The 15457-nt window shown below is 36.7% G+C and overlaps 1 protein-coding gene across 3 annotated transcripts in view; it reads left to right on the top strand.

The window, feature by feature from the left end:
* The window catches only part of C2H8orf34 (chromosome 2 C8orf34 homolog), a 205733-nt gene that overhangs the window by 130275 nt on the left and 60001 nt on the right, over positions 1-15457 (top strand). For all 3 annotated transcript variants that reach the window (XM_054815642.1, XM_054815640.1, XM_054815641.1), the window contains 2 exons: positions 9994-10079; positions 15010-15083. In XM_054815642.1, the coding sequence (XP_054671617.1) occupies positions 9994-10079; positions 15010-15083 (160 nt within the window). The remainder of the gene's footprint in view (positions 1-9993; positions 10080-15009; positions 15084-15457) is intronic.

The following is a 15457-nucleotide window of genomic DNA, read 5'->3' as shown; positions in this document are numbered from 1 at the left end:
GATTTAAAGGAATTTTAAATCTCTGTCAGAAACATGCTGAATATGTTACTAAGTTTATACTCCTAGATTTTATTCAGAAATTTTGTTAAATATCTGTATTTATTCATGCAGTCTTATAGTTTAATTTTGGAAACATCTGCCTTCCTGGATAACGTTCTGCAGGATAATCCAATAGTCCTCATGCTTCATTTCTCTTCAATGCAGATGCTTCCTATATTTTAGTCCATGGTGAAAACAGAAGCGATGACACTGTTGGGTTTTGGTTTTTTAATATAACAAGGTGACATGCTGCAGAGCTTTCTCATTACTACTTTGGGCTTGAGAAGTGCCAGTCACTGTCATTAATTATGAATTCACAATCCTCTGGTTTTTGCCCTGTCGTGGTTTTACCCCAGCCGGCAGCTGAGGACCACGCAGCCGCTCGCTCACGTCCCCCCATCGGGATGGGGGAGAGAATTGGAAGAGTAGAAGTGAGAAAACTCGTGGGTTGAGATAAAGACAATTTAATAGGTAAAGCAAAAGCCACGCACACAAGCAAAGCAAGACAAGGAATTTATTCACCACTTCCCATGGGCAGGCAGGAGTTCAGCCATCTCCAGGAAAGCAGGGCTCCATCACATGTAACAGTTACCTGGGAAGACAAACGCCATCGCTCCGAATGCTGCCCCCCCCACGCCTCTCTTCCCCCAAGCTCCTTATAAACTGAGCATGACGTCATATGGTATGGAATATCCCTTTGGTCAGTTTGGGTCACCTGTCCTGTCTGTGTCTCCTCCCAACTTCTTGTGTACCCCCAGCCATCCCGCTGGCAGGGCAGTGCAAGAAGCAGAAAAGGCCTTGGCTCTGTGTAAGCACTGCTCAACAACAGGTCCATAGAACAAAAACGTGTCTGTATTATCAGCGCTGTTTCCAGCACAAATCCAAAACATGTCCTCATACTAGCTACTATGAAGAAAATTAACCCTCTCAGCTGAAACCAGGACATGCCCCCATAGATCTAAGACATTTTTCTTCTATAGTTTATTGATCTGAAATTTGTATAAACTTCTTTTAAAATCTAACCTTCATTAGGAAGCTAGAGTATGTAGCTAAAGCAGATGGTGAGTTTTGCCAGAGGGAGACTACTTTTGCCTGTATATTGTTTAATAATATTTATTTAATATAATTTTACCATTATATTAACTGGCATAGTCTATGCTGGAAAACTGACATCTTTTTGTCTCTGTACCTGTGAATACACTAAGAATTTTGCTGGCACAGTTTTAACATTTTTATTTTTGTAAAAGACATTAGTAGAACAAATGGAAAAGGTCACAAATTCCTGGCTTTATATTTAGGTGCTGGAGAAGCTTTGGATTTTACAGCAGTGTAAAGGAGTGCAGAACTTGTGGAGACAGTAAGTCAAGGTACATGAGATCAGAATTTGGATCATGATGTATGTTTGGGAACAAAGAATGAAATAAACTCACCATAGTATAGGCAAGTCAGGACAAATGATTATAAAGCTTGGAGTTCTGTTACTGGTGTGGTGTTGAGGTTGCTAGGGAAAGGTGCAAGGAAACATTCAGTGTAACCTAAAAACACGTCAGGGCTTTCAAGACTTTTATTGTCTGCTTTCTGTTGCTATAACTTCCCTGGAGTTATGTATGTACTTGTTCTAGGGAAATTATAATTCAGTATGACAATGATATCAGAGAGAGAGATTAGATGAAGATGTAATGCTTTAAATTACAGAAAGGAAGCAGATGATTTGAAAAAGGAAAAAAAAAAAAGGAAGGCTAATAAGTCCACTTAATCCTTCTCCTCATCTGACTGAAATTCACTTTGGTTGCCAAAGAAACACCATCATCTTATATTTTTAGTAAGTTTCTTTTGTTAATAAGTTCATTATATTCCTTACTGTTACAAAATGTATATTACAGTTTTTGAACCAAATTAATAACTACCTCATAAAGAAACTAACTGTAAATCACTGAGGTACTTGTTAGGATTTTTTCAAGAGCATAGTTAAACTTTACAGTTGAACTCAATGATCTTAAAGGTCTCTTCCATCCTAAATGATTCTATGATTCTATGATTCTGTACTTTGAAATAGTTTAAGCAAAATCAGTGATTCAACAAACCAAAATCTCCTTAATTAATATTCAAATGCAAACATGACACTACCTCTCTTTTTAGAGTTGAGAACTTTTCTTTGCTGTTAGAGCCTTGAAAATGTACACTGATCTTGGGTGAACATGAAAACAGCTTTATTGCTCTTTTTCCTGAAAGATTTAAGGATTCTTTGCTGAACTTTCCCCTACTTCTCACCATATTTATCTAAAAGAAGTCGGCTAAGTCTTCAGTAAAGCAGATCAGGAATTTTCCAATGAAATGTGTGTTCTTTAGGAAATAATGATTCACAGAAACCAAAATATTTTACAGAAATTATCCAGACTCAACAAAATTTAGCTGACACAGGGCAGAGCAGAGAGAATGGCTGGAGCTGCAATTCTCAGGCATGTAATTTCCCACTTCCTCCTCGGGAAGTGCCCTTTACTATCTTGGAGCCCCTGGAGGAATTTTCCTTTATTACCAAAAGCCAGCAGAAGCATTTGTATTGTCTTGAAATAACAGGTTTTTAAGATTTCTTCTCAAGTGGAATTTCAAAGTTTTTGTTGTTGTTCACCTCTGGGGAACATCAGAATGTGAGCAAATTTGTCCAGCTCTAGTTTGCTATGTTTATAAAGAAGATGTCCCATAGTCATGTACCAGAATTTGAAGGACAGTCACGTACACAGTAATTATATGACTCTTGCCTGTAGTTGTTCATTTGAGGATTAAAGGAGAGTTTCTCCAAAAAGTATAACCCTTCATCTGTTTGGTCTGGGTTTTTGTTCATTTTTGGGAGCAATATAATGGGTATTTGGTTATTTAAGTGACGTGTTTCTGGAATACTATGTCAGAATAGTATTAATCTAAATATAATCCAAATACCTCCGTCTGTGAGTGAATAATCACCCTCTTCTGAAGGTGAATCTCCTCTCCTGTTTAGTATTTGATATGACACAAAAATTTCCTAATGCACAACCTCTACTATACACTAGCACAAGGCAATTTACAATAATTTATAATTAGTAGTTTACACAAAGAACAAATACTGAAGAGCATATATCTCAATATTAGGTATCAGAAACATTTCCATTTCTTTGTTTTCAGGATTCTTTATTCCTTCTCATTATGTCCTGATATTAGAAAGTACCTATGCTTGTGGTTAAGTGTTTTAAATTATTTTTATGAATCTGATGTAGTCATTGGAAGTACTTTGTGGGGTTTTTTTCTTCTAATCCATTAATATTTCGAGAATGGTGGTCACCAGTGATCTTTTTATTATTTTTTTTTATTGTAGTATTCTGCTATAACATGGAGTTTAATTTCATTTAATTGAATTTTAAGAGTATCTTAGGACAACAGTGTTGACATAGAGGACAGTCATAGTGTATGTCTACGTTAGCAATTTAGTTCACTGGAGGAGTTCTTAGGTAGGAATTTGTCCTGCATCTATACTTGCAGTCATGTACACACTCAAGTATAGACATACCCATAGTTGCCTTTAAAGCAGGATTTTAGTTTACCTCTTAAAAATCAGTTTTGCTCAAGTGTAAATTTTTCCACAGATTTCAAATCTGAAAATGCATGACAACATTAAATCATGGAGGAAAAAACACAATTTTAATTCAGCTTCCTCAACTGTTCTCTGTTAGGTTTTCTTTTTCCCAACATATAGTTTAATTCCAGTATCCTATTGTCTATTAACTTTGCAGCTGTATGAAGGCTACTGTATTGTTTTAGGGGCGGTACAAGTGGAGAAATCACAGCTCCTCTAGCATTACTCTCTCCTTCCATCCCCACTATACCCACACTTTTTTAGGTACCCATTATAATTAGTCATTTTAGGATGCTGTTAGATGGATTTTGGAAATTGTTTTGTAGGATCATCTTGTCTCTTTCTTTTCAGCTTCTAAGTGAGGTCGTCAGTCTAACATCTTTCTAACACAAGGAATTACCATAATGTCAAGAAGCTGTGCTCTTAATAGCTCATGTATATTGGACATTGATGGGTATCAGGGAGATTTGAAAACAAGACCACTAATTCTGTCACACAAAAAGAATGGGGAAGTGTAATGACATGCCGTGGAGCTGATTACAGTAAAGAGAATAAACTCATCTGGACTTAGGACACCATCAACATTTATTTTCTTGTCAAATATGTCAAGTTTTGGGAAGGACTAACTTTCAGATAGTAGTGACAAGTTTCACCACACAGTGTGCTTAAGTAATATCAGTTTCATTGGAAGAAAAGATCACTACGAAATACGTCCTAGTGAACTATGTTAGAAAAAGTAGATGTCACTTCACAGATTTGCATATTGCAGAGAACAGACCTTCCTTATGTAAGGGTCTTTTATTGTGTTTATTTCTATATAGCTGTAATTAGATAAAATTATGTAGATAGCTCTAAGTGTATTATTTTTGGCATAATTAAGTAACATGTGTTATACTATCAAAAGGACTTATTGGTAAATTTAAGAAATTAAAAGGGAGGCGCTGAGTTTTTCCAAAGTCATCTAATGGGGAATATGTTGCAGCTATGGAAATCTCGTTGTTGACTTCAAAAAAGCCTTACAGCATGTGTTCATTCATGCTACTTACTCATTCCTTCTCTAGTGCTAACAGAACACTCTTTGCTTTATGCAAATACATGGAAGAATCTGACTCTGTAATCTGATTCAAGCAGACAGTACGATCTAGAAACAAACGATATGCTGGATGACTGTTCAAGCTCAAAGCAAAGCTGGTCTTGCAGCATGACTGCTCATACTGTGCCAATTTATTTCCAGCTGCTAAGCAGTGCTAGAAGAAAGATCAAGATGCAGTCTGTGTTCTCTTGATAGTAATGATCTGCGTGCCACGAGGATGTTATTGTGCCTTTGAAAACAGGGTGGGAGGATGAGGAGGTTGCTATGAAGGGAAATAAAGTTAGTCCATGAGGCATTTCCTCATTAAGTTGCACCATCAGAAAAGCTCAAGAGTCTGTCTTTGAGTGCTAGAATGGGTCTTTCTGAAAGGTCAGGCACAAGAGAAGCTTGAGACTTTGTAGCACTTGATCAGTCTCTTCCAGCTGGACTCCACTCAACAGAGCTCATCTACCAGTCAGGAAATGCAGATCTGCACTGAATCCTTAGCCCACCTGCATGGTGTTCAACGTCCCTGTCACTAAATTCATGTTACAGATACTTACGCGCTGCATATTTAATCCCTGTAAAATTCCCTTGGAACATTCTGTCATCTTGAAAATGGAAATAAGTTGAAACTTTTTTGGCCATTAGTCTGCTTTATTTCACCGGTTTTGGTTTGGTCTTTTTTACAACATATGGAATTAGAGTATCATCTGATATGTCTCTAGGATATTGCTTCTTGCATTGTCCACAGGATGAAATCAATGAGTCAGTGAGTTGTTTTCCACCTCTGTAATCATAGGGATTTACAAGTGTTTCAGTAAGACTGTTGGTAATTGTGATACCACAGAACAATGTGTTCTGAGGCAGTCAAAATTGCTAGGGAAATATTGAAGATGTTCAAAAAGAGATTGTCAGATTAGTCAAAATGGGGGTTTATATAGGTTATTGCACACAGTCTCATTGGTGAGAGGTTACGCAACATAAATCACGGAATTAACCTCATCAGCAACTTGGAGTCAAATCTTAGGGTTTTTTAAATCTGGTAAAATAGGTGACTTCTATTGAAACATCAAATTGTAATAGCCTCATCTTGATAACATGCCCTGTTCTCCAACAATCTATGTTTTAAGAAAGAAAACAATCCTAAAATGTCCAGTTCAGCAATGTACTTAACATGGGCATGATTTTAAACCAAAGAGTAATCTATGTTACTGAATCAAAACTGCAACATTTGTTTTGTTTCATCTTTGTGCATGCTGAAGAAATTTTTCCTTTTTCTAGTGAAAATTTAAGATGGCTGAACTTTTAGACAAGAAAAAAAAAACGTGTTGGGTTTTTTTAGGGGGAGGAGGTAGGTTACTTTTACTTCCAAATACTGCACCATCATTGATAGAGTAATTGACATAGTAGATAAAGGCAACTTACATGGAAATAGTATAAAATCTTTGATAAGGTGATAAATCTTAAACATTTCTAGAGAACATTGCTTTTTCAGGTATCAAGTCAAGAGGAAGTATTTTCCTAATCTGAATCCTAAAGGAATCAGCATGTTTTCTTTTCACTGACTTCAGTCACTACCATTTCTTAGATAATACTGTGAGTGCTTATAGTTTGTTCAGGAGTGTGAAAAGACCTTTTCAAAGTAGTGGATGAAAAAAAAAATCTATAATCTCATCTTGACTCTGTTTTTCCTATTTGCTGTTTCCTTCCTGTGATGAGGCAATATAGCATTTTCTTATGCTGTGACTTATTCAAGGAATCTAGATGAAATCTTTTTGTCCTCTTTTTGCATACTCTTACAGTATCATATTTTCTAAATCATGCTGACAGTATGACTGTGTTTCACACACCCACAAGCTTGTTTGTAGTGATAGACCTGGTATAATGCTGCTGCACCCATCCTGTAGAACTTCTTCAGGATGTCTTTGCTCCTGAAGTTCTTGCAGTTTTCTTGGAACAAGTCCTACAGAATGCATTTTTGGGTCAAAGGAAATTAAAATATTTGCCTGGAGGCTGTTTGGCTTTGTAGCTCTTGAAGCTCCTACATGCAGCTGGTTGAATGTAACTAAAACAGTGATCCCTAAGCAAGAGATCATGCTATAAACAGAATGTATATAGAAAAAATGGTGGCTATCAGGTATCAAGTTTAGACTCTCATTAAAATAATTAATAGCTGAAATAATGTTTCAGTTAATAACTGAAATAGTCCATAAAGTATTTGTAAGATAGTAATTTTTGGGTAACATCTTTTTTTTTTTTCTTTCTTTTTTCTTTTTTTTTCTTTCTTTTTTCTTTTTTTCTTTCTTTTTTCTTTTTTTTTTTTTTTTTTTTTAAATTAAGAGTACACATTGAAAATAATAGCCAAGATTTTCAAAGCTAGCCACCAGTTTGGAAAAGCTCGACTTTTTTTTAGATTGTTTTGCAAACAAGTATGTGATTCTGATATACATTGCTTTTTTTATAGTTGCCTCTTCCAAAGCAGTGGATGAAAAATTCCAACACAACATTTTGGTCATCATTTTACCTTTTTTTTTTGCTAAAGGAATTTCTATCTGGTATCTGGCAATAAAGAATCAAGTGTACCTTGGAGTTTACATTTCTAGGTACAACTAGTCTGCAAGAAAAAGAGTTGGAGATGAAAATGCTTTTGTAGTACCAGGGACCAGATAAGTGGATCCCATAGCTTTAGGCCTTCCAACATTAATGATGCTTGCAGCATGGTGCAACACGCTTTTCTTGGAAGACATTCAGCAAGAATGAACCAGGGAGGAAAGTAGCATAAACAAGGACAGATTAGAAAATACATCTCTGATTGTATAATGAGCTGCGGAAGCATTCAGAAGCTCTTCTAGATGTGTGCTTCTTTCTAATCTACTGCTTACGAATTTTTAGGTGTTTTCATTTTACTGCGGAGGTGTCTTATTAATAGTTCTACTATTGAAGAAGAAATCAGAATCTTCCAAGTAACAGAATTCTTTTGGCAAGCAATAGTGTTTGTTACTTTTTTTGTTGCTCGAGTCACATAAGAAGCTATTAGAATACAAATCCACGTACATAAATAAGTTGAAAATTGAATGTGAAAATGAGGTCCAGATATAGACATCTTATTCACCCATCCATCCGCCCAGTTCACCCAGCCATTTCCTCCTACAAAGGGAAATCGTATGAAATGGCTTTTTTGACTAGATACATTGAAAAGGTTTTTTTCCCCATGTTTTTCATGAGGCGATGGGCCACTTAAATACATGTAATTTGTAGAATAAGATGAGAATAATTTCATTTGTTCATGTATGGTTTAGATTTATGAAAGCTCAGAATGGGAACATATCATAAAATCTTGAAAATTCTTCTGGAAAGAAGCAGCTCCTACTTCTAGAGATAATTTTTTTTATGACTGCAATATAAGCAGAGAAGGTTGGAGTAATTTTCCTTTTAATTAAACACAAATTATCAACATGGCTGCAGAGAAGAGTACATCACTTCTGATTCCTCTGATTCCATGCGTATCCATATAAGCTTGAATATGTGCTTGCAGAAAGCAGCATATGTATGTAATGAAGGAAGATAGATCAAATTTAATGCAAAGGGAAATTATGTGATTTTTGACATCTTCCTTTTTTGGGTGGTTATTTAATTTGCAATTTGTTTTCTCCCTATTTGAATATCTTTATAAATAATGGTACAAAGTTATTTGCTTCTGTTTGACTGTCAACTTTAGAACAGCCTGTTTGACAAGCTAAGCTTTTAAAGAATTGGTAACTAGAGTATTACAAACCAGGTATAGAGCTATAAAGGATTCATTCAAGTAATTTTCAAAAATAAGATTTACACCTCCTAAGTTTTACACTTGTGTTGCCTTGAGGAGTTCTGCGTTCTGTGGAACTGACTCCTTAGGTAACAGACATTATGAATTTACATTCAGCTTGCCGTCATAAATAAATCAACCCAGGGGCAATAAAAGGAAATAAAGTAATTGGGGGAGTGGGGAGGGCTGTATGCATAAGGTACAAACAAATAAATGACTTACGATCCAAATATATTAGATAACTCTGAGAGTCATAAAATGTGAAATTCAGATAGGGCAGATATGGGGGTTCTGCATGGTTTAAAAGGTTAATTCAAAGTGTAAAACACCTGCAGAGAGTGAGAATACAGAGTGAAAGGAACTTTTTCTTTAAGAGATAAGCTCTTTCTTTCCCCAAGGTCTTACTTCAGTGCATTTTTATGATTCCTGGGCTTTGCAAAATTGAATTGCATTTTTCTTATTCTTTTCATGTCTGAATAAATTCGAGGTAAGATAACTTCCATTTGCATAAAGGTTATATTGTGTTAAGAGCTACAAACCATTTCTTCAGAGCAGAATTTGTACTCAGCATTCATAAGAGCCTGAAGAAGGATGGTGGGACTCTTGGGATGCTCATTTAAAAGAACAGATACTCCTCTCCCCACCTGTGGAACGGCACAGAGGGGACGGGGAATGGCGAGTTGGGGTCACTCCATAGCAGCTCCTTTCTGCCGCTCTTTCCTCCACACACTTTTCCCCTTCCTTGACGCTGGCTCTCCCCACGGGCTGCAGTCCTTCAGGAAAAAAATCTGCTCCATTGTGAGTTCTCCATGGGCCACAGTCCCTCCAGGATATATCCACCTGCTCTGGTGCGGGTCTTCCATGGGCTTCCAGGAGCTCTGGTGTGCTCCTCTCCATGGGCTACAAGGGAGTATCTGCTCCAGAGCATGGAGCACCTCCTCCTCTGACCTCTGACCTCATTCCATTCCCTGCTCTTCTGTCTGTGTGGCATTGTTTGCTCTCCCTTAACTATGTTTCCCCCCTTTTTTTTTCTTTTGGAAGCTGGATGGAAGTGGCTGTGTCTGGCACAGGGCAGCCCCGGCCTCTCCTCACTGCAGCCCCCCAACTGCCAGCACCTTGACGCAGACACCCAGTACAGTCCAGTTCAATTAAATTATTTTTGAATGTAGTGAAGAAATCTTATAGTTTCATATGCACATAGTATCACCAAAACACCACCATTGTTAAAATAAGTCTTACAAAAATATGTAAGCTAGGATTCAGTTGACTGTTTCTTAGAGGCTTGTTTTGGTTACTGGACAATCTGGGATGATGTGATTGAACCATGGACATTGGCTTCTCGGCAAAGGTACCCTTTTAATTAGGACAATGTTGTGAGTAGGGTACGTAGTCAGAGATAACACTATTCTGTGTCATATCTATGGAATATGATTGCAAACGTTTTCATTCCATTCTTCCACAATTTAGATTGCAAGGAGATAATTTGGCAGAAAGGCCAGAAGATGTCTCCGTGGTATCTCAAACGTCTGAGCCAGCAGTGTTAGACTCTGATGGTAAGTTATATAAATATTTGCTGCTCATTTAAAACACCCCAAACACCAACATCTTGAATTTAAGAGTAGAGGCTGTGTCTGTAAAAGAAGATTAAACACTTCCAGAGAGTGTTCCTGGACATTTCAACTCAATTATTTACACTTCAAATCTGTTAGAAGAGCCCCTAACATGGGTTTTGTCATGGCAAATCAGCACTCCAGAATAGTTCCGAGGCATAGTTTGGGAGCTGCCTTGGGCCAGGATTCATTCTTAGTAGACTGTATGTTAGCACACTATTTTGGATATAAAATAGCTTCATAGCATAGACGTGGGCTGTTCATTGCCAGTTGGCCTCTATGCCAGAGAATGGTCTTTGAAATATTTAATTTAATACTACAAATGCATCCAGAGGATTCAAGTAATATACAGTAAAAATAAAAAGTTACATAACTATCAGAAATGCTTCTCTGATTTCTCCAAGCACCATTGACTGGAATTAAAATACAATATAAAGGGGTTATACAATAGGTCTGAAGAACATTTTTTCTCCTCATGCAAACATAATCATACATTGCGCTAATCTGCAGTCAGGACACTCAGCGTTATTTCAATTTCTGCTCAGGTTTTTGAACAGAATAACAACTGGAATCTAATGGAAAGTGCTTCCTAAGGGATGTCTTGCCAGAGAATGCTCTCCTTTCCTATGAAAGATTAAGTTGATGAAGGCTAACTTTATCTTGGCTGTCGCTGGAATGGAGACAGAAGGGAATAGAGGTTTGGACTGAGAATGTGCAAAGATAAATCTTTCAGTCCGTTCCCTTACCGTTGAGCAAAACCAGTCGAGTCTATTAATTGGAGGATTTGACTTGCACTTTAGTCTTCAGGAGCCACAGACAAGTTAGCTGTGTTGATTAATTAATGCAAAACAAATTGTAACTAACTTTTGTTGGTTTTAATTATCCTACTAACTTTCTGCTATTTAGTACTATTGGGCATGCTATTAGTTATGATGGCAACCTGAGCTTTTGCTCATTTCTCTTGCCTCATTTGTAAACCAATAAAAAAATTAATAGGGAACTCAGAATCTCAAAATATGATGTTCTTACAAGCTTGATGAAGATTGTCAGCAAGAGAGACTCAGACTGGTGACTGCACTCAAGCCTTGTGAAAGGAAGGCAAAACTCTTCTGTTATGAGAGTAATGTATAAAGGAAGGGAGGTGGTGGTGGCTTGTTTGGGATAGGTAAGGCGATATGCAAGCATGAGATTGTTGCAGCAGGAACAAGTAGAAGGGTAAGACATACATGTAGGAAAAAGTTCCGCATTTCCTAAAACAATTTTTTTTAACAGATCTCGGCCTTCCTCTTTCTTTGCTGTATACCCTTGTCCTTGAAGTAGAAATATGCCCGCTTTGCCGTGGCATCTTCTGAAACTGTAGGCTTCAATAAAATAGTAGGCTGTTGCTAAGGGGCAGAGGCACCAGGATTAAAGAAGGTGAAACTGTCAGAAGGTGCTGGATGCTGTGTAATAGTGAAGCTGGATCTTTCATTGTCACAGAGTATGGACCACAAGAGTGCTATAGCCATTGTAACCCACTTTGTATGCTTCTAGATACTCTGTAGTCAATATGGATATAGAGAAGATGGAAAACACTTTCCCTAAAAAAACAACCTCCAATAAAAATATAGGGAGTAAAAGTTAGATGGGTAGGTGGGACAATGACATTCATGTTATAAACACATCTGTCTCATGTCTGTGAATATACATGAACCCATAAGTCATATGGCTAGAAAATAGCAAAGCCCCTAGGGCAAAAGGACTGAGGTCAACAGTGAGGTACTGCCAAATTTCTGTCAAGAGGTGCTCTCATAGAAGTTCAGCCTTTCAAGATATTTTTTTTCTAAATGTTGTCTAGTAATACATTTTGAGTTGTAAAAAAAGCATGGCTGGATTTTACAAGTAGGCACCAACTGGAAACAGGCACAGAACTCAGGCAGCTGTACATTTTATCAATATTTCCTATAAATGCAGCACATTACTTGTTTTCTGTGCATCTGATATTTATTTTCAATGAATATTATGTATAAGAAGATGATAAAAGAGACTCCTAAAGATATCGTTAGAAAACTCTAGGTAACCAAGACATCATGTTGCACTGAATTTTTAGTTGTGTCCTCTTAAGAATGTATTATATCATGAAAAAGTGACTTAACAGATTTCACTTACTAGGTTTATTTGAATTTATTTTCTGCTCTAACTTATCAGTACCAATGACCTCACTGAGAGAAAACTATGCATTGGGGAGTGCTGATGTAAACCATTTGTTCAAGAAAATATGCAAGCAAGGTGCTGATGCACAGCAAAGTTGAGGGCAGCTTTCTTTAGATAATGATCTGTTTCTGGGTTAGTGGGAAATGGTTAAGTTGTTAGATCTGGAGCATCTCTCTTGTGGATTTTAGATGAACTAGGTTCAGAAGTAATTGGCAGCACATCTGATCTAAGAGCTCTTATAAATAAGCCTTACTAAAGCAATTCCACCTAATAAAGTCAATGTAATAGCTTATATAAAAAGATCATCTGCAGCATCAGGCGCTATACTGACTCCACTGGCAATTTGGATCTGGTTCTAATTAACCACTACACTGATTTCCCTCTAGTATAATCCTGCTGAATTGGACAGAGTTGTGTTCAATCTAAGTAGTAAAAAGGAGAGATGGAAATCAAGTCTCAAGATCGGAGAATACAAGATGCTTTAACGCTGCAGTTTCTTTTTACTGTCCTAAACTGTACCTCTCAAAACTCTTTCTCTTTCCCATTGGACCACTTCACAGGGAAGAACTAAGGGAAGAATGTAATAGGTTCTTGATTTTGATTAGAAGCAGCAGCTTTGGTGACCACACAACAAACTTCCCCTGTAGATGCCGAGCCTGTCAGGTTTGTCTCTTGGATCAACTCTGCATTAAGCCTTGCTCTTGCTCTGTACAGATAGATGGGCAGAACGACCCAGGCTTCAAAAGATAGACACTGCAAGAGGACTGATCCGGTAAAAATCTGCATCTGTCAACCCCCAGTCTGTTTTGCAGGTTGGGGGAATTGCAGAGTTCATCTACTAATGTGTATTTTTTTTAAAAAAATAGGATATTAAAAATAGTATCCCTAAAGCAGAAGTGTTCATTTAATCCCAGTTGTCTGTAAGTACCATAGGACCTTGTTTCACTTGTTGCAGTCTCTTCTGCTGAAAAGTACCTTACCCTTTGAGTGAAAGCCATGATATAAGGCAGGAAAAGAAGATGTTATTGCAAATAAGATCTTTGCAGTCAGTGCATTTTTGTAGAAGGAAGTTTAAAATACAATAATATATTAGGGAGTAAACTCTTAATATTGGATAAATGAAAAGTGTAGCACTTCTAAACTTCTAACCCACTCTTCAATTTGTCTGAGAAAAGCTGTTTGCAAAGTGAGTTACGTTGCGGTGTAGTACACAACTCCACATATTTCTGAGGTATGGGCAAAGACTTGTTTCTTTTGTGGCTGTACCTGGAATAATATAATTGAACTGAAAATGATAGATTATATGGTACTACGCCACAGTTTGTACCTGTGGTATTTCCTATTCTATTGTGTTATTAGATCTACAGATTATGCTGTGATACATAATATTTAATTTGCTAAATATATTTTACTAAGCAAATTTCACATCAGTAGTTCATTCCCTATCAAACAGGAGTCACTGGTTTTTGTTATTTGCAGTTAGCCAGTTCATGTTTCTGCCCTGTAGAAACTAGAAAGTTTCTACCTGAAGAAACTTGAAAAGACTAGGATGTGTAGCTTCTACTTTTTCTTTTTTTTTTTTTTTTCCCTTTAATATAGTAGAAAGTTCAAAACAGGCATTTGGATGTAGAGGAAAAGTTTGAAACTGGGGATGTTCAACAGGATTGTAGGAAACACATCTGGTGCTATTCCAGATGGAACTGCATGACCAGGGTAAAAAATTAATAAGAATGCAAATATGTGGGAATTAGGGTTGAGAACTAGATATGGCAGTGACAAAAATGTGGCATCATCTCCCAATTCCTGAACAGTTCTCTGACCACAACTTTGCATCATCATCACCTCTTCTTCCTCCGCTTTCTTTTGTGTTTGAAATTAATGTGGTAACCATTGTTGCCATAATTCAATATAGTTCTGTCTTTATAGTAAGTATAGTCTGAGATGTTTAACAAATCAGGGCACTCCGGAAACATAAGAACCTCCCCGCCAAGTGTCTGAACAACAGCAGAACCTAGGGAAGATCAGGGCATCTGGTTTTCTTAGGCTGCTTATGAACAGTATCTAAGTGCCTAGCAGACTGTCAGGCAAAGAGTGAAACTGCTGAGCACGCTGCTTGGAAATTGCTTGCTCTGGTATAGGTACATAAATTCTGTTTTAAGTCGTAACGTATGTGTCAAAGAGGCATTCTAGACTTCTCACAGAGTCGTGTTGTTTTACAAATGTGGCAGTATGGGCAAAAAATATAGCTTTTAAACATTACCCAAAGTGACCAGCACTTTGTACTTCAAGGATTTTAACTATAGTTTAATTAGTTTAACAGAATTAATTAAATAGAATTTTATTGATTTTTATTAAAGCTGAAGATCCCCTACTCACTTGCGTAAAGAACAAACAGTATTTAGTTTTAATAATAAAAATAATAAACTATAAGACACCTTGGCAGCTGAAGGAAGCTTACTTATCACTCTAATCATGTTAGACACACTGTTCCACATTGCATTAAGCGTATAAATTAAAATCAGACGTAAATTAAAATCCATTGAAGTGCAACTGAAAAGCAGTGCATTTACAGAAGCCACATTTACCTTCCCAGCAGTTAATTTATAGGCATTTTATTTTCAAAGTGACTAATGCTTACTCAATTAGAGTGATTTACTTCTCTTCTGCGTCTTTGGAACAGCTCAAGTACCTGGGGTTGAAACACTTACAGAAGATACTGATGAATTTCAGAGTGCCTCTCAAGTGGCAGGATCTGTAAGTATCTTCCCTTACGGATAATCCTGTATTTTTTAAAAAATAGTTTGATAAAAATTAGATTTTGCATAAAGATAAAAGTTGTGCTTGCCTAGAGAGTTGAAAACTTAGTTTACCTAACGTCTCTGAATTTTTAGTTCTCTTTTAATTTTTTCATTCTAGAAGAGGTGATATTTTGAAATAAAAGATTATCATCTCATACAAACCCATATGTTGTTGGACTTAAATGTATAGCTCCCATCGAAAGTGCAGTCATTTTATATTATGTCTGTATGTTCTTAAATGATAGTCAAATACCCATTTTACCAGATGATATTAAATTTTACAAAATTAACAAAATAATTCAAACTCTAAGTTTCATTATGAAATATGTA

The sequence above is a fragment of the Grus americana genome, chromosome 2 (genome assembly GCF_028858705.1).
Source record: "Grus americana isolate bGruAme1 chromosome 2, bGruAme1.mat, whole genome shotgun sequence".
NCBI lineage: Eukaryota > Metazoa > Chordata > Aves > Gruiformes > Gruidae > Grus > Grus americana.
Note: the sequence above shows the minus strand (reverse complement) of the source record. Positions and strands in the feature narration are given on the sequence as shown.